At 42.9% G+C, this 27,474-nt stretch overlaps 2 protein-coding genes across 3 annotated transcripts in view; both read left to right on the top strand.

Annotated features, from left to right (window-relative positions):
• The window catches only part of LOC110517355 (nephronectin-like), a 35,604-nt gene extending 30,171 nt beyond the window's left edge, over positions 1 to 5,433 (top strand). The window contains exons 8-14 of the mRNA XM_036956540.1: positions 665 to 1,050; positions 1,107 to 1,141; positions 1,287 to 1,360; positions 2,384 to 2,470; positions 2,833 to 2,931; positions 3,171 to 3,436; positions 3,516 to 5,433. Coding sequence (XP_036812435.1) covers positions 665 to 1,050; positions 1,107 to 1,141; positions 1,287 to 1,360; positions 2,384 to 2,470; positions 2,833 to 2,931; positions 3,171 to 3,436; positions 3,516 to 3,614 — 1,046 coding nt within the window. The 3' untranslated portion in view covers positions 3,615 to 5,433. The remainder of the gene's footprint in view (positions 1 to 664; positions 1,051 to 1,106; positions 1,142 to 1,286; positions 1,361 to 2,383; positions 2,471 to 2,832; positions 2,932 to 3,170; positions 3,437 to 3,515) is intronic.
• A 12,954-nt stretch (positions 5,434 to 18,387) lies between these two features.
• The window catches only part of LOC110498323 (F-box/WD repeat-containing protein 7), a 59,489-nt gene continuing 50,402 nt past the window's right edge, over positions 18,388 to 27,474 (top strand). Inside the window, exons 1-2 of one of the 2 annotated variants that reach the window (XM_036958444.1) lie at positions 18,388 to 18,658; positions 19,580 to 20,251. In XM_036958444.1, the coding sequence (XP_036814339.1) occupies positions 19,640 to 20,251 (612 nt within the window). In that variant the 5' untranslated portion in view covers positions 18,388 to 18,658; positions 19,580 to 19,639. Of the gene's footprint in view, positions 18,659 to 19,579; positions 20,252 to 21,755; positions 22,101 to 27,474 lie in introns of those variants that run through there. The other variant, XM_036958445.1, reaches the window with a different exon arrangement.

The following is a 27,474-nucleotide window of genomic DNA, read 5'->3' on the forward strand; positions in this document are numbered from 1 at the left end:
AAAGAGAGAGTTAGTAACTGTCTCTGTGAATCCTATGAGAGTTGAGTCCATAGAGAGAGTTAGTAACTGTCTCTGTGAATCCTATGAGAGTTGAGTCCATAGAGAGAGTTAGTGACTGTCTCTGTGAATCCTATGAGAGTTGAGTCTAAAGAGAGAGTTAGTGAATCCTATGAGAGTTTAGTCTAAAGAGAGAGTTTGTAACTGTCTCTGTGACTCCTACGAGAGTTGAGTCTAAAGAGAGCGTTAGTGACTGTCTCTGTGAATCCTATGAGAGTTGAGTCTAAAGAGAGAGTTAGTAACTGTCTCTGTGAATCCTATGAGGGTTGAGTCTAAAGAGAGAGTTAGTAACTGTCTCTGTGAATCCTACGAGATTTTAGTCTAAAGAGAGAGTTCGTAACTGTCTCTGTGAATCCTACGAGAGTTGAGTCTAAAGAGAGAGTTAGTGACTGTCTCTGTGAATCCTACGAGAGTTGAGTCTAAAGAGAGAGTTAATAACTGTCTCTGTGAATCCTATGAGAGTTGATTCTAAAGAGAGAGTTAATAACTGTCTCTGTGAATCCTATGAGAGTTGAGTCTAGAGAGGGAGTTACTGACTGTCTCTGTGAATCCTACGAGAGTTGAGTCTAAAGACAGAGTTAGTAACTGTCTCTATGTTTCTCTCCAGCTGTTGCCAAGGTCACCATTGTTCCTCCTCAACCTAAAACCACACCCAGATCTACAACGAGACCTACACCTAAACAAGCATCCAGACATACAACCAGACAGACAGCCAGACAGACAACTACAGTCAGACCTACTACTTCTGCTACGATAGTGACTACAAACGCAGCAACCACTGCCATGGCAATAACTACCAGGGGACCTACCACCACGACAACCATCGTTACGACAACCACCGTCCCAACAACCGTTCCCTCGACAACAACCTCTACTCAGCCATTCACAACCACTACAACCCCTATTCCAACTACCCCCTCCCCTACCACCCCCAGCCCTCCTCCCTCTACCCCCTCACCTACCACCCCCAGCCCTCCTCCCTCTACCCCCTCACCTACCACCCCCACCCCCATCCCTCCTCCCTCTACCCCCTCCCCTACCACCCCCAGCCCTCCTCCCTCTACCCCCTCACCTACCACCCCCAGCCCTCCTCCCTCTACCCCCTCCCCTACCACCCCCAGCCCTCCTCCCTCTACCCCCTCCCCTACCACCCCCAGCCCTCCTCCCTCTACCCCCTCCCCTACCACCCCCAGCCCTCCTCCCTCTACCTCCTCCCCTACCACCCCCAGCCCTCCTCCCACCACCCCCCTGGACAACCACATTCAGAAGGTTGTTACCCAGAGACAAAGAGGAGATGTTCACAGTAAGAACACACACCGTCACCATGGAGACGTTTCTATGCTGAATATAGAGCAGTCCCTTCAGGATTCGGAGATTCTGCGATCGCAAAATGTTTTGCAAAATCAACAATTTCACGCATATTATGCGAGGGCATGGAAATTTAACCAATCACCGCAGGACAAAAAAAGAGGGTTTGCATCTTCAACCAATCATCTTCAACCAATCATCTTCAACCAATCATCTTCAACCAATCATCTTCAACCAATCACTGCACATTTACCGCATAATATGATTCAATCAAGCAACTCACTTTCTTCCTCGTCGGTGCGTTTTCGTGACAAATCATTTGCATATTTCCTTGCAAAATGTCAGAATTACCGCAGTAAAATGTAGCATTTCTGCCCCCAATTATCCAAAAACAATCCCTGTGGAATTCTGGAGGGACGAATAGAGAGGAAATAGGCAGATGAAGTAATACTCATGAATACTCATTAATGCCCAACAATACTCGGTAATACTCAGTAATACTCTGTAATACTCATTAATACCCAGTAATACCCAGTCATACTCATTAACACCCAGCAGTACTCAGTAATGCCCATTGATACTCAGTAATACTCGGTAATAATCGGTAGTACCCATTAATACTCGACAATACTCAGTAATACTCATCAATACTCAGTAGTACTTGGTAATACTCATTAATACTCGGTAATACCCAGCAATACTCATTAATGCCCAGTAATACCTGGTAATACTCGTTAACACCCAGCAGTACTCAGCAATACCCATTGATACTCAGTAATACTCGGTAATACTCGGCAGTACCCATTAATACTCGGCAATACTCATTAATACCCGGCGGTGCTCTGTACCACTCATTAATACTCAGTTATACTCGGTAATACTCGGTGATACTCAGTAATACTCATTAATGCTCGTGATACTCAGTAATACTCATTAATACTCGGTGGTACTAAGTAATACTCATTAATACTCAGTGATACTATGACCAACAGTATAACGAACTGTTCTGTTGTTCCAGTCCCCCGTCTTCCAGGAAGTGGAAACAGAGGGTTTGACTACGACATTGAGCTGGGAAACACTACAGAGGACAACAGAGATGATCCAGGTACATCACACACACACGCACGCACACGCACACACACACACACACACACACACGCATGCACCGCACAGACACCACACACACACACACACACACACACACGCGCACGCACAGACGCACAGACACCACACACACACGCGCACAGACACCACACACACACACACACACACACACACACACACACACACACACACACACACACACACACACACACACACACACACACACACACACTCCTTGAGGTTGAAGGATGGACGTCTGGGAAAGACATGATTCATAGTGTGTGTGTGTGTGTGTGTGTGTGTGTGTGTGTGTGTGTGTGTGCGTGTGCGTGCGTGTGCGTGTGCGTGCGTGTGTGTGCGTAGGGGCTGGTTCTCTGAGCTGTTCATTTGACCACGGTCTGTGTGGCTGGATGGGAAACCGAGATGGAGACCTGCACTGGGAGACAGCCAGCAGCCCTGCCGGTAACAACAACATTATTTATTTTGCCCTTCAATACATTATTGTCAGTTATAGCAACCTTCTTACCCCCGCACTACATTCTCTCTCTCTCTCTCTCCTTCTCTCCTTCTCTCTCCTTCACTCCTTTTCTCTCTCTTCTTTTCCCTCTCATTCCTTCTCTCTCTCTCCTTCACTCCTCCCTCTCTCCTTTTCTCTCTCATTCCTTCCCTCCTCCCTCTCTCCTTCTCTCCTCTCTCTCCAGGTGGGCGGTACATGTCTGTTCCAGAGGTAGGGGTGGGGAAAAGGAGCATTCAAGGCGCACGATTGGTCGTCTCCTTAGCCCCGCCCTGGAGCGAGGGTCACTTGTGTTTCTCCTTCCGTCATTGGCTGTCAGGTCACCATGTGGGTGTGCTTCAGCTGTTCGTCAGGAGGAAGGGTTTGAGATATAGCCCCGCCCTCTGGAGCCGGACGGGGGGAGAAGGGTGGAGACATACACAGATCACACTGTGGAGAGCAGGCCTGGAGAGTGTGAGTAGCACACGCTGCACACAAGCACACACATGCACAAACACACACACACAAACACTCTAACACTGTGTTGTGATAGGTCCTTCTGAAAGGAGAGAGGAGGCGTGGCCACAAAGGACAGATGGGATTGGACGACGTTAGCCTGAGGAGAGGGGCCTGCGGAGAAGAGAGACTCTAACACTCACACAGACTCTGGCACTGTGTTGTGATAGGTCCTTCTGAAAGGAGAGAGGAGGCGTGGCCACAAAGGAGAGATGGGATTGGATGACGTTAGCCTGAGGAGAGGAGAGACATTTTGTAACGTCAAGACTCTGGCACTATAGTCGACTTTACGTAATACAGTACAACATTTTGTAACGTCAAGGCCAGAGGAACTCTTAGATCAAATATATTGATAACTGATCAAATACATTGATTTTGTCCACTAGGTAATTATTGATAATGCATGATAATGATTTGGCTGTATCAGCTGACTTTATTAGTAAAGACAAAGAGGTTGGATATCTTGATGTATTATTCTATTAACAAATACAGTCTGGGTCTGAGGTACAGTATGTTACTACCACAGAGCCCCTTCTGAGGTATGTTACTACCACAGAGCCCAGTCTGAGGTATGTTACTACCACAGAGCCCCTTCTGAGGTATGTTACTACCACAGAGCCCATTCTGAGGTATGTTAGTACCACAGAGCCCCTTCTGAGGTACGTTACTACCACAGAGCCCCTTCTGAGGTATGTTACTACCACAGAGCCCAGTCTGAGGTATGTTACTACCACAGAGCCCCTTCTGAGGTATGTTACTACCACAGAGCCCATTCTGAGGTATGTTAGTACCACAGAGCCCCTTCTGAGGTACGTTACTACCACAGAGTCCATTCTGAGGTATGTTACTACCACAGAGCCCCTTCTGAGGTATGTTACTACCACAGAGCCCAGTCTGAGGTACAGTACGTTACTACCACAGAGCCCCTTCTGAGGTATGTTACTACCACAGAGCCCCTTCTGAGGTATGTTACTACCACAGAGCCCCTTCTGAGGTATGTTACTACCACAGAGCCCATTCTGAGGTATGTTACTACCACAGAGCCCCTTCTGAGGTATGTTACTACCACAGAGCCCATTCTGAGGTATGTTACTACCACAGAGCCCCTTCTGAGGTATGTTACTACCACAGAGCCCCTTCTGAGGTATGTTACTACCACAGAGCCCCTTCTGAGGTATGTTACTACCACAGAGCCCCTTCTGAGGTATGTTACTACCACAGAGCCCCTTCTGAGGTATGTTACTACCACAGAGCCCAGTCTGAGGTACGTTACTACCACAGAGCCCAGTCTGAGGTACAGTACGTTACTACCACAGAGCCCAGTCTGAGGTATGTTAGTACCACAGAGCCCCTTCTGAGGTATGTTACTACCACAGAGCCCCTTCTGAGGTATGTTACTACCACAGAGCCCATTCTGAGGTATGTTACTACCACAGAGCCCAGTCTGAGGTACGTTACTACCACAGAGCCCAGTCTGAGGTACAGTACGTTACTACCACAGAGCCCAGTCTGAGGTATGTTAGTACCACAGAGCCCCTTCTGAGGTATGTTACTACCACAGAGCCCAGTCTGAGGTATGTTACTACCACAGAGCCCCTTCTGAGGTACGTTACTACCACAGAGTCCATTCTGAGGTATGTTAGCACCACAGAGCCCATTCTGAGGTATGTTACAACCACAGAGCCCAGTCTGAGGTACGTTAGTACCACACAGCCCCTTCTGAGGTACGTTAGTACCACAGAGCCCATTCTGAGGTATGTTACTACCACAGAGCCCCTTCTGAGGTACGTTAGTACCACAGAGCCCATTCTGAGGTACGTTACTACCACAGAGCCCATTCTGAGGTATGTTAGTACCTTCCGCTCAGTGTTTGAGATCAATTGACACTCTTTACCATGGCACATTGAGATTTATTTTAAATTGCAAAACCCTTACGCACCACTGCACTTTGTATACCAGGGTTGGCTGGCCTTCTCTAGTCACTCGTAGGCTCAGTCACTGCTATACTTTTATTTACAAAGATATTTTGGGTTTACTACCTTTTTATTTGGGCATTTTTATTGTTCAGAAATGTGGTGGGTCGTCTCTTCGTTCGCTGGACTTTATCCTGCTAACTGTTCCAAATGTCCAAACTGAATTTGGTAAAAGGGCTTTAATGTCCTCTGCCCCATCGTCTTGGAACACCTTACAAAATACTTTTAAACTGGAAGAACTTGTCCCGATTGGTGTTTTTAAATCACTGATGAATGATCTTGAGACTGATTTCCTGACCTGTCAATGTCTTTAATTTGCTGTTTTTAATTTAGTTATACTCTTGTGAATTCTATGGTTTTAACTAGATTACTTGTAGTTTTTCACGTTGTTTGTCTGTAATTTTTGTAATGACTTGGTGCTGCCTATCTTGGCCAGGACGCTCTTGAAAAATAGATTTTAAATCTCAATGAGCCCTTCCTGGTTAAATAAAGGTTAAATAAATAAATCAAATTCTGAGGTATGTTAGTACCACAGAGCCTGTTCTGAACGGTGTGTATCCAATACGAACAACTAACTATTAAATTATTAAAGATTCTCTGTGTGTGTGTGTGTGTGTGTGTGTGTGTGTGTGTGTGTGTGTGTGTGTGTGTGTGTGTGTGTTTGTGTGTGTGTGTGTGTGTGTGTGTGTGTGTACAATGTTAAAGTGGAACTGAGAGTGTTTTAACAACTTTGCAGATATGAAACATTGATTGCAGGCCCTACTACCTATAAACACACAGTCCAGTTCATAGTGAATGGTGACAGGCCCTACTGCCTGTAAACACACAGTCCAGTTCATAGTGAATGATGACAGGACCTACTGCCTGTAAACACACAGTCCAGTTCATAGTGAATGATGACAGGACCTACTGCCTGTTAACACACAGTCCAGTTCATAGTGAATGATGACAGGCCCTACTGCCTGTAAACACACAGTCCAGTTCATAGTGAATGATGCCAGGACCTACTGCCTGTAAACACACAGTCCAGTTCATAGTGAATGATGACAGGACCTACTGCCTGTTAACACACAGTCCAGTTCATAGTGAATGATGACAGGACCTACTACCTGTAAACACACAGTCCAGTTCATAGTGAATGATGACAGGACCTACTGCCTGTTAACACACAGTCCAGTTCATAGTGAATGATGACAGGACCTACTACCTGTAAACACACAGTCCAGTTCATAGTGAATGATGACAGGACCTACTACCTGTAAACACACAGCCCAGTTCATAGTGAATGATGACAGGACCTACTGCCTGTAAACACACAGTCCAGTTCACAGTGAAAACATGCTAAATGTTGTACGTTTAAAAAAAATGATTTTTCATTTAACCCTTATTTTACCAGGTAAATTGAATAAGAACACATTCTCATTTAGAGCAAAATAATAGTTACAGGGGAGAGGAGTGGGGATGAATGAGCCAATTGTAAACTGGGGATGATTAGGTTTCCATGATGAGGGCCAGATTGGGAATTTAAGCAGCACTGCCCATGTGTCAAATGGCTTATTTCCATATCGGCATGCTGTAGCTCTGATTGGCCAACAGGTCAGTGTAGACTCCAGTCCTGGACGAGACACATGTTGTTATTAGGTTTTATTTACTGCAGTGTCTACTAATTGTCCAGTCGCACGGCTGCTTCCCCATTCTATATCGCAATAGAATTTTCACAAAATGCCTTACTATACGTCATTCCCAAACATTCTATGAATTTATGAAAATGTGAAAATGACCATATCGAAGCTGTCACATTTTTCCTGGGGTGTATATGAACAGATTTTAATTATATTTCATATTTGCTAAAACGCTGTCAGTTCCCCTTTAAGTCTTAAACAAACAAGGCAGGAGGTTCTAGATTGTAGTTCTGAAATGGAATGCTATCTACCATTCTGGAACATCCCTGTACCTTCCAGAATGGAATGCTATCTACCATTCTGGAACATCCCTGTACCTTCCAGAATGGAATGCTTTTACACACTGACCTATAAAGAACTAACCTGTCTGTTAATGAGTCTAAATACCCACCATGTGACTCCCTGCCACTCACAGCTATAGGATTATCCCATCTTGACTGATACACACACACACACACACACACTGATATCATTAACAGAAGACGGAGGCAGGTAGGGTTTCGTTCCAGCTTTGGGCTAAAGTTAACAAACAATCATTATATATTTTACTTACAATATAGCCAGAATGAGGCCCATGTCACAGTTTAAACATGTTCACCATGCCAATAAAGCCCTTTGTATTCAATTGAATTGAGAGAGAGAGAGACAGAGAGACAGAGAGAAAGAGAAAGAGAGAGAGAGAGACAGAGAGAGAAAGAGAGAGAGAGAGACAGAGAGAGACAGAGAGAGAGAGAGAGAAAGAGAGAGAGAGAGAGAGAGAGAGAAAGAGAAAGAGAAAGATAGAGACAGAGAGAAAAAGAGAGAGAGAGAGACAGAGAGAGACAGAGACAGAGAGAGAGACAGAGAGAGACAGAGACAGAGAAAGAGACAGAGAGAGACAGAGGGAGGATGTGGTATGTTATCTGTCTAGTGATTTAATGTTTCCACACCTGCTTTCTCCTGACGAGGTGGAATGACATCTGGGAAACACACACACACACAGAGTATCAATCATGACTTTCCCAGATGTTCTTCCTTCTTCCTACCTCAAATGTATGACTAGTTATTAAGCCCGGTTAGCTAAACAATGTCAGCCTGTTATTAGGATGCCTCTCTCCTGTTCCAGGAGATGTCAGCCTGGGCAGACCTGAAAGACTATGCCCGTCCGTCCGTCCGTCCTAGCTGCTGGACTATCAGAGTGACCCTGGCTGTTAACCCCATAATTACCCTACTGTGGAAATGAATGTATGAGTGTGTGTGTATGAGGGGTGATATATATACATACATATATGTGGAGTCACAGTTTAATAAGGTCATAGTTATAAGATGGATTAGATACTGTAGGTCCTCATCAATCTACACGCAATACCCCCTAATGACCTCACAATACCCCCTAATGACATCACAATACCCCCTAATGACATCACAATACCCCCTAATGACATCACAATACCCCCTAATGACCTCACAATACCCCCTAATGACATCACAATACCCCCTAATGACCTCACAATACCCCCTAATGACCTCACAATACCCCCTAATGACATCACAATACCCCCTAATGACATCACAATACCCCCTAATGACATCACAATACCCCCTAATGACAAAGTGAAAACAGATTTTTAGAAGAAAAAACAGAAATACCTTATTTACATAAGTATTCAGACCCTTTGCTGTGAGATTCAAAATTGAGGCTGTAATCGCTGCCAAAGGTGCTTCAACAGAGTACTGAGTGAAGGGTCTGAATACTAATGTACATGTGATATTCCAGATTTTTCTTTTGTACATACATTTGCAAACATTTCTAAAAACCTGTTTTTGCTTTGTCATTGTAGGGTATTGTTGTAGATTGAGGAGGGATTTTATTTTATTCAATTGTAGAATAAGGCTGTAAAGTTAAAAAAAATGTGGAACCAGAATTACGAACTTCTTTGGAAGTCTGGTCACCAGCCATACAATAAACCTCCTATACAGGCTACAACAGTAAACCTCCTATACAGGCTACAACAGTAAACCTCCTGTACAGGCTACAACAGTAAACCTCCTGTACAGGCTACAACAGTAAACCTCCTATACAGGCTACAACAGTAAACCTCCTATACAGGCTACAACAGTAAACCTCCTATACAGGCTACAACAGTAAACCTCCTGTACAGGCTACAACAGTAAACCTCCTATACAGGCTACAACAGTAAACCTCCTGTACAGGCTACAACAGTAAACCTCCTGTACAGGCTACAACAGTAAACCTCCTATACAGGCTACAACAGTAAACCTCCTGTACAGGCTACAACAGTAAACCTCCTGTACAGGCTACAACAGTAAACCTCCTATACAGGCTACAACAGTAAACCTCCTATACAGGCTACAACAGTAAACCTCCTGTACAGGCTACAACAGTAAACCTCCTATACAGGCTACAACAGTAAACCTCCTATACAGGCTACAACAGTAAACCTCCTATACAGGCTACAACAGTAAACCTCCTATACAGGCTACAACAGTAAACCTCCTGTACAGGCTACAACAGTAAACCTCCTATACAGGCTACAACAGTAAACCTCCTATACAGGCTACAACAGTAAACCTCCTATACAGGCTACAACAGTAAACCTCCTGTACAGGCTACAACAGTAAACCTCCTGTACAGGCTACAACAGTAAACCTCCTATACAGGCTACAACAGTAAACCTCCTGTACAGGCTACAACAGTAAACCTCCTATACAGGCTACAACAGTAAACCTCCTATACAGGCTACAACAGTAAACCTCCTATACAGGCTACAACAGTAAACCTCCTGTACAGGCTACAACAGTAAACCTCCTATACAGGCTACAACAGTAAACCTCCTATACAGGCTACAACAGTAAACCTCCTATACAGGCTACAACAGTAAACCTCCTATACAGGCTACAACAGTAAACCTCCTATACAGGCTACAACAGTAAACCTCCTGTACAGGCTACAACAGTAAACCTCCTATACAGGCTACAACAGTAAACCTCCTATACAGGCTACAACAGTAAACCTCCTATACAGGCTACAACAGTAAACCTCCTATACAGGCTACAACAGTAAACCTCCTATACAGGCTACAACAGTAAACCTCCTATACAGGCTACAACAGTAAACCTCCTATACAGGCTACAACAGTAAACCTCCTATACAGGCTACAACAGTAAACCTCCTATACAGGCTACAACAGTAAACCTCCTATACAGGCTACAACAGTAAACCTCCTATACAGGCTACAACAGTAAACCTCCTATACAGGCTACAACAGTAAACCTCCTGTACAGGCTACAACAGTAAACCTCCTGTACAGGCTACAACAGTAAACCTCCTGTACAGGCTACAACAGTAAACCTCCTATACAGGCTACAACAGTAAACCTCCTGTACAGGCTACAACAGTAAACCTCCTGTACAGGCTACAACAGTAAACCTCCTGTACAGGCTACAACAGTAAACCTCCTATACAGGCTACAACAGTAAACCTCCTATTCAGGCTACAACAGTAAACCTCCTGTACAGGCTACAACAGTAAACCTCCTGTACAGGCTACAACAGTAAACCTCCTATACAGGCTACAACAGTAAACCTCCTATACAGGCTACAACAGTAAACCTCCTATACAGGCTACAACAGTAAACCTCCTATACAGGCTACAACAGTAAACCTCCTATACAGGCTACAACAGTAAACCTCCTATACAGGCTACAACAGTAAACCTCCTGTACAGGCTACAACAGTAAACCTCCTGTACAGGCTACAACAGTAAACCTCCTATACAGGCTACAACAGTAAACCTCCTATACAGGCTACAACAGTAAACCTCCTATACAGGCTACAACAGTAAACCTCCTATACAGGCTACAACAGTAAACCTCCTATACAGGCTACAACAGTAAACCTCCTATACAGGCTACAACAGTAAACCTCCTATACAGGCTACAACAGTAAACCTCCTATACAGGCTACAACAGTAAACCTCCTATACAGGCTACAACAGTAAACCTCCTGTACAGGCTACAACAGTAAACCTCCTATACAGGCTACAACAGTAAACCTCCTGTACAGGCTACAACAGTAAACCTCCTGTACAGGCTACAACAGTAAACCTCCTATACAGGCTACAACAGTAAACCTCCTGTACAGGCTACAACAGTAAACCTCCTGTACAGGCTACAACAGTAAACCTCCTATACAGGCTACAACAGTAAACCTCCTATACAGGCTACAACAGTAAACCTCCTGTACAGGCTACAACAGTAAACCTCCTATACAGGCTACAACAGTAAACCTCCTATACAGGCTACAACAGTAAACCTCCTATACAGGCTACAACAGTAAACCTCCTATACAGGCTACAACAGTAAACCTCCTGTACAGGCTACAACAGTAAACCTCCTATACAGGCTACAACAGTAAACCTCCTATACAGGCTACAACAGTAAACCTCCTATACAGGCTACAACAGTAAACCTCCTGTACAGGCTACAACAGTAAACCTCCTGTACAGGCTACAACAGTAAACCTCCTATACAGGCTACAACAGTAAACCTCCTGTACAGGCTACAACAGTAAACCTCCTATACAGGCTACAACAGTAAACCTCCTATACAGGCTACAACAGTAAACCTCCTATACAGGCTACAACAGTAAACCTCCTATACAGGCTACAACAGTAAACCTCCTATACAGGCTACAACAGTAAACCTCCTGTACAGGCTACAACAGTAAACCTCCTATACAGGCTACAACAGTAAACCTCCTATACAGGCTACAACAGTAAACCTCCTATACAGGCTACAACAGTAAACCTCCTATACAGGCTACAACAGTAAACCTCCTATACAGGCTACAACAGTAAACCTCCTATACAGGCTACAACAGTAAACCTCCTATACAGGCTACAACAGTAAACCTCCTATACAGGCTACAACAGTAAACCTCCTATACAGGCTACAACAGTAAACCTCCTATACAGGCTACAACAGTAAACCTCCTATACAGGCTACAACAGTAAACCTCCTATACAGGCTACAACAGTAAACCTCCTGTACAGGCTACAACAGTAAACCTCCTATACAGGCTACAACAGTAAACCTCCTATACAGGCTACAACAGTAAACCTCCTGTACAGGCTACAACAGTAAACCTCCTATACAGGCTACAACAGTAAACCTCCTATACAGGCTACAACAGTAAACCTCCTATACAGGCTACAACAGTAAACCTCCTGTACAGGCTACAACAGTAAACCTCCTGTACAGGCTACAACAGTAAACCTCCTATACAGGCTACAACAGTAAACCTCCTATACAGGCTACAACAGTAAACCTCCTATACAGGCTACAACAGTAAACCTCCTATACAGGCTACAACAGTAAACCTCCTATACAGGCTACAACAGTAAACCTCCTATACAGGCTACAACAGTAAACCTCCTATACAGGCTACAACAGTAAACCTCCTATACAGGCTACAACAGTAAACCTCCTATACAGGCTACAACAGTAAACCTCCTGTACAGGCTACAACAGTAAACCTCCTGTACAGGCTACAACAGTAAACCTCCTGTACAGGCTACAACAGTAAACCTCCTATACAGGCTACAACAGTAAACCTCCTGTACAGGCTACAACAGTAAACCTCCTATACAGGCTACAACAGTAAACCTCCTGTACAGGCTACAACAGTAAACCTCCTATACAGGCTACAACAGTAAACCTCCTATACAGGCTACAACAGTAAACCTCCTGTACAGGCTACAACAGTAAACCTCCTGTACAGGCTACAACAGTAAACCTCCTATACAGGCTACAACAGTAAACCTCCTATACAGGCTACAACAGTAAACCTCCTGTACAGGCTACAACAGTAAACCTCCTATACAGGCTACAACAGTAAACCTCCTGTACAGGCTACAACAGTAAACCTCCTATACAGGCTACAACAGTAAACCTCCTATACAGGCTACAACAGTAAACCTCCTATACAGGCTACAACAGTAAACCTCCTATACAGGCTACAACAGTAAACCTCCTATACAGGCTACAACAGTAAACCTCCTATACAGGCTACAACAGTAAACCTCCTATACAGGCTACAACAGTAAACCTCCTATACAGGCTACAACAGTAAACCTCCTATACAGGCTACAACAGTAAACCTCCTATACAGGCTACAACAGTAAACCTCCTGTACAGGCTACAACAGTAAACCTCCTGTACAGGCTACAACAGTAAACCTCCTATACAGGCTACAACAGTAAACCTCCTATACAGGCTACAACAGTAAACCTCCTATACAGGCTACAACGTTGTTGTAACGGCTTTCGTCCTCTTCGTCTGAGGAGGAGTAAGAAATGTCGGACCAATGCGCAGCGTGGATAGTACCCATTATATTTAATAAATACTGACCACGACAACAATACAAAGTGAATAGATAAGAAAACCGAAACAGTCCCGTGTGGAAACAAACACTGACACGGAAAATAACCACAAAACACTACAGAAAACAGGCTGCCTAAATATGGTTCCCAATCACAGACAACCAGGCTGCCTAAATATGGTTCCCAATCACAGACAACCAGGCTGCCTAAATATGGTTCCCAATCAGAGACAACCAGGCTGCCTAAATATGGTTCCCAATCAGAGACAACCAGGCTGCCTAAATATGGTTCCCAATCAGAGACAAACAGGCTGCCTAAATATGGTTCCCAATCAGAGACAAACAGGCTGCCTAAATATGGTTCCCAATCAGAGACAAACAGGCTGCCTAAATATGGTTCCCAATCAGAGACAAACAGGCTGCCTAAATATGGTTCCCAATAAGAGACAAACAGGCTGCCTAAATATGGTTCCCAATCAGAGACAAACAGGCTGCCTAAATATGGTTCCCAATCAGAGACAAACAGGCTGCCTAAATATGGTTCCCAATCAGAGACAAACAGGCTGCCTAAATATGGTTCCCAATCAGAGACAATGACTAACACCTGCCTCTGATTGAGAACCATATCAGGCCAAACGGGGAAAAACCCCAACATAGAAACACAAAACATAGATAACCCACCCAACTCACGCCCTGACTACACTAAAACAAAGAAATGACAAAATAACTAGGGTCAGAACGGGACAGTTGTAGTAAAACCTCATTGAAATTAACAAACTAACCTCACCCGGCCTATCACCCGGTCCCTGCACTTAACCCCTAAGCGCTTCCTAGAAAATCAAAACCATGGCCGTAGGTTAATCGCCGTAGGAACCAGTCAGGAAGTGGGGTTCCCTCAGGTCCTTGGCTTCAGGAACCAGTCAGGAAGTGGGGTTCCCTCAGGTCCTTGGCCGCAGGAACCAGTCAGGAAGTGGGGTTCCCTCAGGTTAATCGCCGTAGGAACCAGTCAGGAAGTGGGGTTCCCTCAGGTTAATCGCCGTAGGAACCAGTCAGAAAGTGGGGTTCCCTCAGGTTAATTGCCTTAGGAACCTGTCAGGAAGTGGGGTTCCCTCAGGTTACTTGCCTTAGGAACCTGTCAGGACGTGGGGTTCCCTCAGGTTAATCGCCGTCGGAACCTGTCAGGAAGTGAGGTACCCTCAGGCCCATCTACAACTAAACTCAGTTTGTGAACATGTCATTTTCAACCCGTAGGCCCAACTCAGTTCGTCACGCTCCTCGTGTTCCTGTACTCCTTGTTGGCAGAACCCCAGTGTTTGTAACAGATGATTCTTCAGCTCCAGCCAGGCCTAGTCTCGTATTGAACAGTGAAAACCGTGCTCTTCGTACTTCCCCTGACAAAATCGTTGCGAGCACCCCTCCCACTTCGACCGCTGCCAACATAGTCTTAGTGAAATGGTGAGGCGGCTCCTAATCTGCACCATCCAAACACACCGTGTGTCAGTGTTCCCTTTGTAGAAGTGTAGTAGTTATAGGTGGTAGTAGCAAATATTTATTCTACTGTATACATGTTATACATTGCCTTAACTGTTCCTCGGTCTCCAGAGCAAATAAACATTGTCTTGAATACAAGATACTTATTTTCTCTATATTTAGTGTTTAATTAAAACGTGTTTACTTGCAAACAAATTTAAGTTGAAAAAAAATGAAAAAGCAGACATTGAATAGCTGAAGTTATTAATTACACTTTGGATGGTGTATCAATACACCCAGTCACTACAGAGACACAGGCGTCCTTCCTAACTAAGTTCCTGGAGAGGAAGGAAACCACTCAGGGATTTAACCATGAGGCCAATGGTGACTTTAAAACAGTTACAGAGTTTAATGGCTGTGATAGGAGAAAACTGAGGATGGATCAACAACATTGTAGTTACTCCACAATACTAACCTAAATGAGTGAAAATAACGAAGTCTGTACAGAATAAAAAAATATTCCAAAACACGCATCCTGTTTCCAACAAGGCACTATTGTAAAATGTCTAAAAATGTGGCAAAGAAATTAACTTTATGTCCTGAATACACAGCGTTATGCAAATCCAACACAACACAGACAGTGAATGTTCCTGAGAGGCCGAGTTACAGTTTTAACTTACATCTGCTTGATAAATAAATGGCAAGACATGAAAAAGTTTGTCTAGCAATGATCAACGACCAATTTGACAGAACTTAATGAATTTTGAAGATAATAAGTGTGTGGAATCCATATGTGCAAACCTCTTAGAGACTTACCCAGAAAGACTCACAGCTGTAATCGCTCTTAGAGACTTACCCAGAAAGACTCACAGCTGTAATGACTCTTAGAGACTTACCCAGAAAGACTCACAGCTGTAATCACTCTTAGAGACTTACCCAGAAAGACTGACAGCTGTAATCACTCTTAGAGACTTACCCAGAAAGACTCACAGCTGTAATCACTCTTAGAGACTTACCCAGAAAGACTCACAGCTGTAATCACTCTTATAGACTTACCTAGAAAGACTCACAGCTGTAATCACTCTTAGAGACTTACCCAGAAAGACTCACAGCTGTAATCACTCTTAGAGACTTACACAGAAAGACTCACAGCTTTAATCACTCTTAGAGACTTACCCAGAAAGACTCACAGCTGTAATCACTCTTAGAGACTTACCCAGAAAGACTCACAGCTGTAATCACTCTTAGAGACTTACCCAGAAAGACTCACAGCTGTAATCACTCTTAGAGACTTACCCAGAAAGACTCACAGCTGTAATCACTCTTAGAGACTTACCCAGAAAGACTCACAGCTGTAATGACTCTTAGAGACTTACCTAGAAAGACTCACAGCTGTAATGACTCTTAGAGACTTTCCAAGAAAGACTCACAGCTGTAATCACTCTTAGAGACTTACCCAGAAAGACTCACAGCTGTAATCACTCTTAGAGACTTACCCAGAAAGACTCACAGCTGTAATCACTCTTAGAGACTTACCCAGAAAGACTCACAGCTGTAATCACTCTTAGAGACTTACCCAGAAAGACTCACAGCTGTAATCACTCTTAGAGACTTACCCAGAAAGACTCACAGCTGTAATCACTCTTAGAGACTTACCCAGAAAGACTCACAGCTGTAATGACTCTTAGAGACTTACCCAGAAAGACTCACAGCTGTAACCACAGCCAAATAATTATTATAACATGTACTGACTCAGGGGGTTGAATACTTATCTAATCTAAATTTCATATATTGTTATTTTGTACAAATCTTTGAATTTCTCTTCTACTTTGACATTGACTATTTGGTGTAGATATTGTCAAAAAAATACAATTACATCCATTTTAATCCCACTTCGTAACACAACAAAATGTGGAAAAAAGTCCAGGGTATGAATACTTTCTGAAGGTACTACATTAGGGAAGTGGGTTGGGGAACCAGGCTGCTGCTTCCTGTTTGCCCACTAGATGGAGGCAACGAGCATACCACATGAGTAGGCCTCCAGCACCATCCACTGCTGCTATGGAGCCCTGTACGTGCCATCAATATGGATGAGAGAGACCAAACTTTTGACTGATACTGTGTATGTCTCACTTTTATTTAACTAGGCAAGTCAGTTAAGAACAAATTCTTATTTACAATGACGGCCTACCAAAAGGCCTTCTGCGGGGACGGAGGATTAAAAATAAATGAAATATAAATATAGGACAAAACACACATCACAGCAAGAGAGACACACAACATAAAGAGAGACCTAAGACAACACAGCATGGCAGCAACACATAACAACTCAGTGTGGCAGCAACACAACACAGCATGGTAGCAACACAACATGGTAGCAACACAACATAAAGAGAGACCTAAGACAACACAGCATGGTAGCAACACAACATGGTAGCAACACAACATAAAGAGAGACCTAAGACAACACAGCATGGTATCAACACAACATGGTAGCAACACAGCATGTTAGCAACACATAACAACACAGCATGGTAGCAACACAACATGGTCACTTCAGTGGGTTGAGTCACTGACGTGATCTTCCTGTCCGGGTTGGCGCCCCCCTCGAGTTCGTGCAGTGGGGGAAATCTTCGTGGGCATCGTCTCAAGGTAGTAAGTTGGTGGTTGAAGATATTCCTCTCATGTCACTTATTATTCCCCGGTGTATTTATCTCTGCGTTTCCTGTCTCTTCCTGTCTCTCTGTGCCTTACACGGGTTTTGACCCTTGCTTGTCCTGATGCCGAACCGGCCTGCCTTACCGCTCGGCCTGCCTTACCGCTCGGCCTGCCTTACCGCTCGGCCTGCCTTACCGCTCGGCCTGCCTTACCGCTCGGCCTGCCTTACCGCTCGGCCTGCCTTACCGCTCTGCCTGGTCTGTACTTTTTTATTTCACCTTTATTTAACCAGGTAGGCCAGTTGACAACAAGTTCTCATTTGCAACTGCGACCTGGCCAAGATAAAGCATAGCAATAAGACACTTACAACAACACAGAGTTACACATGGAATAAACAAAACAAACAGTCAATAATACAGAAGAACAAAAGAAAACAAAAAGTCTATATACAGTGAGTGCAAATGAGGTATGAGAGTTAATGAGATAAGGGAGTTAAGGCAATAAATAGGCCAAGGTGGTGAAGTAATTACAATATACCAATTAAACACTGGAATGGTAGATGTGTAGAAGATGAATGTGCAAGTAGAGATACTGGGGAAATCTGTGAAATCTGACATATTATTTGTCAAGTCCTAGATTAACAAACATTTGTTTTAGATTCTAATTTGCCAAGCTTCAGAAAAATTGTCCCTGTAAACAAAACGAGTCATAACAAGGCGCCATGGAGAGTGAAATCGACCTGACGTCATCACAGCGCGTCAAACAGTTTTGTCTCTCTTACAGAGGAGACTGAGCAGTACCTCTTCCTCTGACCTGATTTTAACGTTTCATGTTGATATCAGCAGTCTGCGTGTATCTCGCCGTCTGATGAAAGGTTGTTAGGATGCGATAAGCGTATTCTAGTGGGGAAAAGTGTCCAAAATCCCCTTTATTTCGAGTGCGAAGACAGGACAACACGCCACGGCACTAGTAACGTTAGTTACTAGCAACAGCGGCTCTCTGTTTTTTTGTCGAAAGTGAGTTTGCTTTTTAATTGTGTGTTAGTTTAATACGTGGTGGCTATTGAATAACTTTAGTAGGATACTTCTTGTAGTTGAAGCGTTTAAGGATAAAAGTGTCAACGAATTCAGAAGTTAGCTAGCTAACTATGACAAGTGTTGAGACATATCAAGTTAACTGCTTTAGTTTTCGAGATTATCGATATCTTGTTGTTGAAGGAGCTGGTTTTAACATTGTGTATGTGTATTTATTCTGAACACTTCCGTTTGTTGGCAATGTCAAATCTTGCACAATTTTTGCTAAATACTTACAGTTGTGTTCGATAGATTGACAGACAAACGCCGCGTAGTACTAAACTGTAAACCAATATAAACTAGTGTACTATCTATCTATCCATGGTATTATCTCTGCTGATCATCTGTAGCAAAGGCAGTTTGTGACTTCTCGAGAGACTGCTATCGGGTGCAGTCTTTAAATAAATAAATAAATATATATTTAACATGCCATTCCGGGACAAGGAGCGTTTTAGCTGTCAGTTTATTCCAAGTAATAATTTTAAAATGGCAAAAATCTATAGGACAAGTAGATAAAATCTAATATAGTCATCATGGCAGGATCCACTAATTTCATTCATACTGACAGGGTAAACTCCCAGCCTCATTGTGAAGTATTCCTCCAATTTCTAAGTGATCTTCTACTTGTTTATCCATGATAACCCATCTCTCCTGCTATCTAGTGTGAAGACAGTGGGAGTAGTGTTTGTCTTAGCAAGTCAGGGGAAAAACTCCCAGCCCTTTTGACAGAGTACTCCTCCAATTTCTATCCCCCTTTCTCTCCTCCTGTCCTCTCCTTGTTTATCTAGGAGTCCAATCTCGCCTCTTTTGTGTCGCTGGAGTTCTATTCTTCTAACCCCTGTCTATCCTCTCTCCTTTCTCCAGGATGCCCAGTCCCTCCTGTTCTCTCATCTGAAGACCGTAGGAGAGAAGTCTAGTTTAGTGATGAAACAGGACCCGTTGACCAGAGGGGGTAACACGGGTACACCCCTGCCAGGGAGGGGAGACTCTATGGGGGTATCGCTGCTAGGCAGCACCCCCTCTTCCTCCTCCATCTCTTCAATCTCCTCCCTCTCTTCCTTCATCTCTTCATCTTCCTCTGGGGAAGAAAGGAGAAAGGGAGGTGGTGAGGAGTTTATTGGCAGAGAGGAGGGGGAGGTGGTCAGCATTTCCATAGTTACCATAGCGGAGGAGTCCTGCCCCTCGGAACCGTTCGGAACTGTCGCCGGTCACGTCGAGGTAACAGCCGATGAGAGCGCGGCTAGGGAAAGAGATGGCCAATCAAAAACCTCCCACAGTACCCAGACTGAAGAAGAGGGGGAGCGGAATGGAGAGGAAGAGGAGGAATGTAGAAAGGAGGATGATGATGAGAACGAGCAAGGAGTTGAAGGCGAGGAAGCAGAAGAGATGGATGAAGACGAGAGTGACTGTCCTGCCCTGTTAGAAGAGGAAGAGGATGAAGCAGGAAGGAACCAGGTGTTTGTCTCGGATGAGAACTCTGAGTTGATGTCGGACAGACTGAACCCTGAAACACCTTCGACACTCCTCAACATCAAGGTAAGAACACACCTCTCCCCTCTAATTCAGAGTCCAGAGACGGGATAGTCCGGTATCCCATTGTGACGTACAGAGGCAAGGAAAAGTATGTAAACCCTTTGGAAATACCTGGATTTCTGAATAAATTGGTCATAAAATATGATCTTCATGTCTTTATGGAACACACCATGTAAACAAACATTCGCAGTGTAGTGTGGGAAAAGTATGTGAACCCTTGGATTTAAAAACTGGGTTGTCCCTCCTTTGGCCGCAATAACCTCAAATAAACGTTTTCTGTAGTTGCGGATCAGACCTGCACAACGGTCAGGAGGAGTTTTGGACCATTCCTCGTTACAAAACTGTTTCAGTTCCACAATATTCTTGGGGTGTCTGGTGTGAACCGCTCTTTTGAAGTCATGCTATAGCATCTCAATCGGGTTGAGGTCAGGACTCTGACTGGGCCACTCCAGAAGGTGTATTTGTTGAAGCCATTCTGTTGTCGATTTACTTTGTGTTTTGGGTCGTTGTCCTGTTGCATCACCCAAATTCTGAACTTCTATTGGTGGACAGATAGCCTTACATTCTCCTGCAAAATGTCTTGATAAACTTGGGAATTCATTTTTCTGTCGACGATAACAAGCTGTCCAGGCCCTGAGGCAGCAAAGCAGCTCCAAACCATGATGCTCCCTCCACCATACTTTACAGTTGGGATGAGGTTTTGATGTTGGTGTGCTGTGCCTCTTTTTCTCCACACATAGTGTTGTGTGTTCCTTCCAAACAACTCAACTGTAGTTTCATCGGTCCTCAGTATATTTTGCCAGTAGCGCTGTGGAACATCCAGGTGCTCTTTTACAAACTTCAGACATGCAGCAATGGTTTTTTGGAAAGCAGTGTCTTCTTCCGTGGTGTCTTGTGCTGTTAATAACCGTGGACTGATGAACATCAAGGCTTTTAAAAGCTGAAACACTGGGCGTTCTAGACGGGAACCGGTCCACTACTGGGTGTTCTAGACGGGAACCGGTCCACTACTGGGCGTTCTAGACGGGAACCGGTCCACTACTGGGCGTTCTAGACGGGAACCGGTCCACTACTGGGTGTTCTAAACGGGAACCGGTCCACTACTGGGTGTTCTAAATGGGAACCGGTCCACTACTGGGCGTTCTAGACGGGAACCGGTCCACTACTGGGCGTTCTAGACGGGAACCGGTCCACTACTGGGCGTTCTAGACTGGAACCGGTCCACTACTGGGCGTTCTAGACGGGAACCGGTCCACTACTGGGCGTTCTAGACGGGAACCGGTTCACTACTGGGCCTTCTAGACGGGAACTGGTCCACTACTGGGTGTTCAATCCTATTCTATGTACAGTACAGTGTTGTCATGATGTACAAAAGGGAAAATAAATACATGTAAATGTGGGTTGTATTTACAATGGTGTTTGTTCTTCACCGGTTGCCCGCCTCCCTCCCTCTCGGCATTCCTCTCTGGCTGACTAAACTGGTTGTCCGGTAGGCTTGGCAGTCGGTGTGAGAGCTGCCTCGCTGAACGAACTAACCTCCGCGTCTCTCTCTGCGCTTCTATGAATACCTAGCTAGCTAGGCCAACTCTCTCCTAGCTTCCCGTTCGCATCGGGGAGAGAGGCTTTGCCCGAACATGTCCGCAGCAGCAGGCAACGATAGATACTGTTGGACCTAACTGAAGTGGAAAGAGAGAGGAGGGAGAATTGTGCCTTCGGACAAGAAGAGTACTATACTACCCATCTATTTAACTACCGCACTATTTGTGCTACCGGGAAGAGCGGAAGGGCGTTAAAACGGAAGAATACAATCACGATGGGTTTCTACGGCACGCTGAAGCACATCTTCTATAAAGTGAGTGTCGGGGTCATATTTATTTATTTATTTTTACACACCGGATTCTCCTTTTATTCCTGACGTTTTATAAGTGTGATTTTGAAATCAGTGATGTTGGTGTTTTTCTCTGGGTTAAAGACACTGTTACTAGTGTTATTGATCTGGTATATTGGGGTTTGTTGGTGGTGGGGCTCGTGCTTCTGTTCTCTCTAGGGTATAGAAATAGACTACTGCGGAATAGGGAGTGAGAGAGGGGAACACGGTAGAACACGGTAGGAAACGTTCCCCCAGTCTCTCCAAGTAGTCTACCGTTTAGAAACACGCTCTGAGATGTAACCTACACAATATAAGCTAACAGAAGCTAAATGTATACGGTTGTTGCTTGGCCATCCATTCGTCTGTTGTGTCCGGGGCTGCGTTGCGTGTATGTATTCTGCGGCGCTATAGACTATATTATAGAAAGGTGTTGGCGAACCGAATCAATGAATGAATCTGCAGCCGCTTGGGGAAAACAACCGATAAGGAACACACGGCTAGTGTGTATATGACCTGACCGAACCAATGTTTTGTTCCGGTTGATTAGGCTAAATCAATCTGAAAGTGTTTTTACTCACTCACACACACTCACACACACACACACACACACACACACACACACACACACACACACACACACACACACACACACACACACACGTGTGTGTGTCGCAGGAACGGGAGTCCCCCCTCAGCCTGGTGCAACAGTATGTGTGTGGTGCATGCCATGATGCGCACCCTGGCCCCCGGCAGCAGTGGTATGGTGTCACCTGGCTTGGGCGTTAACCTAAAGACCCCAGCTAACTAATATCAACACAATACTATTGACCTAAAGACCCCAGCTAACTAATATACACAATACTGCTGACCTAAAGACCCCAGCTAACTAATATACACAATACTGCTGACCTAAAGATCCCAGTCAACTAATATCAACACAATACTGCTGACCTAAAGACTGCAGCCAACTAATATACACAATACTGCTGACCTAAAGACCCCAGCCAACTAATATACACAACACAATACTGCTGACCTAAAGACCCCAGCCAACTAATATACACAATACTGCTGACCTAAAGACCCCAGCCAACTAATATACAGAACACAATACTGCTGACCTAAAGATCCCAGCCAACTAATATACACAATACTGCTGACCTAAAGACCCCAGCCAACTAATATACACAATACTGCTGACCTAAAGACCCCAGCCAACTAATATACACACTTGTATTTAGTTTTAGACAGTATTTTATCTTCTGTAAGTTTTTAGAAATATTGCCTTAAATTCAACTCATAGTGTCTCCTGTTACTGTCCTCTATTCCACTGACTGCTAAGTTCAGCTCATAGTGTCTCTCTCTCCCAGCTCTTACTGACTCCTACCCATGAGCCCCCTCTCTCTCCCCCTCCCTCTCCCAGCTCTTACTGACACCTACCCATGAGCCCCCTCTCTCTCCCCCTCTCTCTCCCAGCTCTTACTGACACCTACCCATGAGCCCCCTCTCTCTCCCCCTCTCTCTCCCAGCTCTTAATGACTCCTACCCATGAGCCCCCTCTCTCTCCCCCTCTCTCTCCCAGCTCTTAATGACTCCTACCCATGAGCCCCCTCTCTCTCCCTCCCAGCTCTTACTGACTACTACCCATGAGCCCCCTCTCTCTCTCTCTCCCTCTCCCAGCTCTTACTGACTCCTACCCATGAGCCCCCTCTCTCTCTCTCCCAGCTCTTACTGACTCCTACCCATGAGCCCCCCCTCTCTCCCTCTCCCAGCTCTTACTGACTCCTACCCATAAGCCCCCTCTCTCTCCCTCTCCCAGCTCTTACTGACACCTACCCATGAGCCCCCTCTCTCTCTCCCTCTCCCAATACAGTAGTACAATACAGTACAATACAGTAGTATAATACAGTAGTATAATACAATACAGTAATACAGTAGTACAATACAGTAGTACAATACAGTAGTACAATACAATACAGTATAATACAGTACAATACAGTAGTATAATACAATACAGTAGTACAATACAGTAGTACAATACAATACAATAGTACAATACAGTAGTACAATACAGCACAATACAGTAGTTCAATACAATCCAGTAGTACAATACAGTAGTACAGTATAATACAGTACAATACAGTAGTACAATACAATACATTCGTTCAATACAGTACAATACAATACAGTAGTACAATACAGTACAATACAGTAGTTCATTACAATACAATACAGTTGTACAGTACAATTCAGTAGTACAATACAGCACAATACAGTAGTTCAATACACTACAGTAGTACAATACAATACATTCGTTCAATACAGTACAATACAATACAGTAGTACAATACAGTACAATACAGTAGTTCATTACAATACAATACAGTAGTACAATACAATTCAGTAGTACAATACAGCACAATACAGTAGTTCAATACACTACAGTAGTACAATACAATACATTAGTTCAATACAGTACAATACAGTAGTTCAATACACTACAGTAGTACAATACAATACAGTAGTACAATACAGTACAATACAATACAGTAGTACAATACAATACAATACAGTAGTTCATTACAATACAGTACAGTAGTTCATTACAATACAGTACAATACAGTAGTACAATAGAATATAGTACAATACAGTAGTACAATACAATACCGTACAATACAGTAGTATAATACAGTAGTACAATACAGTAGTTCAATACAATACAGTAGTACAATACAATACCGTACAATACAGTAGTATAATACAGTAGTACAATACAGTAGTTCAATACAATACAGTAGTACAATACAATACAGTACAATACAGTAGTTCATTACAATACAATACAGTAGTACAATACAATACAGTAGTACAATACAATACAGTAGTACAATACAGTAGTACAATACAATACAGTAGTACATTATAATACAGTACAGTAGTGCAGCACAGTGTAGTGGAGTACGGTAGTGCAGTACAATACAGTAGTAATACTCGACTACACACTACTCTGCTGTGTTGTGATGCCCAAACTTGTGAAACATGAAAATAACATTCATATCCATAATTAGGCGTTTCTGTGTAGTGTGGCTGTTCTCAATATGTTTATTATTGTGAGGTGGAATGTTTATTGTAGTGTGTTGGAATGTTTATTGTAGTGAGGTGGAATGTTTATTGTAGTGAGGTGGAATGTTTATTATAGTGAGGTGGAATGTTATTATAGTGAGGTGGAATGTTTATTATAGTGAGGTGGAATGTTTATTATAGTGTTTATTATAGTGAGGTGGAATGTTTATTATAGTGAGTTGGAATGTTTATTATAGTGAGGTGGAATGTTTATTATAGTGAGGTGGAATGTTTATTATAGTGAGGTGGAATGTTTATTATTGTGAGGTGGAATGTTTATTATAGTGAGGTGGAATGTTTATTATAGTGAGGTGGAATGTTTATTATAGTGAGGTGAAATGTTTATTATTGTGAGGTGGAATGTTTATTATAGTGTGTTGGAATGTTTATTGTAGTGAGGTGGAATGTTTATTGTAGTGAGGTGGAATGTTTATTGTAGTGAGGTGGAATGTTTATTGTAGTGAGGTGGAATGTTTATTATAGTGAGGTGGAATGTTTATTATAGTGTTTATTATAGTGAGGTGGAATGTTTATTATAGTGAGTTGGAATGTTTATTATAGTGAGGTGGAATGTTTATAGTGAGGTGGAATGTTTATTATAGTGAGGTGGAATGTTTATTATAGTGAGGTGGAATGTTTATTATAGTGAGGTGAAATGTTTATTATAGTGAGGTGAAATGTTTATTATAGTGAGGTGAAATGTTTATTATAGTGAGGTGGAATGTTTATTATAGTGAGGTGGAATGTTTATTATAGTGAGGTGGAATGTTTATTGTAGTGAGGTGGAATGTTTATTATAGTGAGGTGGAATGTTTATTATAGTGAGGTGAAATGGTTATTATAGTGAGGTGGAATGTTTATTATAGTGAGGTGGAATGTTTATTATAGTGAGGTGAAATGTTTATTATAGTGTTTATTATAGTGAGGTGAAATGTTTATTATAGTGAGGTGGAATGTTTATTATAGTGAGGTGGAATGTTTATTATAGTGTTTATTATAGTGAGGTGAAATGTTTATTATAGTGAGGTGGAATGTTTATTATTGTGAGGTGGAATGTTTATTATAGTGAGGTGAAATGTTTATTATAGTGAGGTGAAATGTTTATTATAGTGAGGTGAAATGTTTATTATAGTGAGGTGGAATGTTTATTATAGTGAGGTGGAATGTTTATTATAGTGAGGTGGAATGTTTATTATAGTGAGGTGGAATGTTTATTATAGTGAGGTATAGTGAGGTGAAATGTTTATTATAGTGAGGTGGAATGTTTATTGTAGTGAGGTGGAATGTTTATTATAGTGAGGTGAAATGGTTATTATAGTGAGGTGGAATGTTTATTATAGTGAGGTGGAATGTTTATTATAGTGAGGTGGAATGTTTATTATTGTGAGGTGGAATGTTTATTATTGTGAGGTGGAATGTTTATTATTGTGAGGTGGAATGTTTATTATAGTGAGATGGAATGTTTATTATAGTGAGGTATAGTGAGGTGAAATGTTTATTATAGTGTTTATTATAGTGAGGTGAAATGTTTATTATAATGAGGTGGAATGTTTATTATAGTGAGGTGGAATGTTTATTATAGTGAGGTGGAATGTTTATTATAGTGAGGTGGAATGTTTATTATAGTGAGGGGGAATGTTTATTATAGTGAGGTGGAATGTTTATTATAGTGAGGTGGAATGTTTATTGTAGTGAGGTGGAATGTTTATTATAGTGAGGTGGAATGTTTATTATAGTGAGGTGGAATGTTTATTATAGTGAGGTGGAATGTTTATTATAGTGAGGTGGAATGTTTATTATAGTGAGGTGGAATGTTTATTATAGTGGGGTGGAATGTTTATTATAGTGAGGTGGAATGTTTATTATAGTGAGGTGGAATGTTTATTATAGTGTTTATTATAGTGAGGTGAAATGTTTATTATAGTGAGGTGAAATGTTTATTATAGTGAGGTGGAATGTTTATTATAGTGAGGTGGAATGTGTATTATAGTGAGGTGGAATGTTTATTATAGTGAGGTGGAATGTTTGTTATAGTGTTTATTATAGTGAGGTGAAATGTTTATTATAGTGTTTATTATAGTGAGGTGAAATGTTTATTATAGTGAGGTGGAATGTTTATTATAGTGAGGTGGAATGTTTATTATAGTGAGGTGGAATGTTTATTGTAGTGAGGTGGAATGTTTATTATAGTGAGGTGGAATGTTTATTATAGTGAGGTGGAATGTTTATTAT

The sequence above is a fragment of the Oncorhynchus mykiss genome, chromosome 21 (genome assembly GCF_013265735.2).
Source record: "Oncorhynchus mykiss isolate Arlee chromosome 21, USDA_OmykA_1.1, whole genome shotgun sequence".
Classification (NCBI taxonomy): domain Eukaryota; kingdom Metazoa; phylum Chordata; class Actinopteri; order Salmoniformes; family Salmonidae; genus Oncorhynchus; species Oncorhynchus mykiss.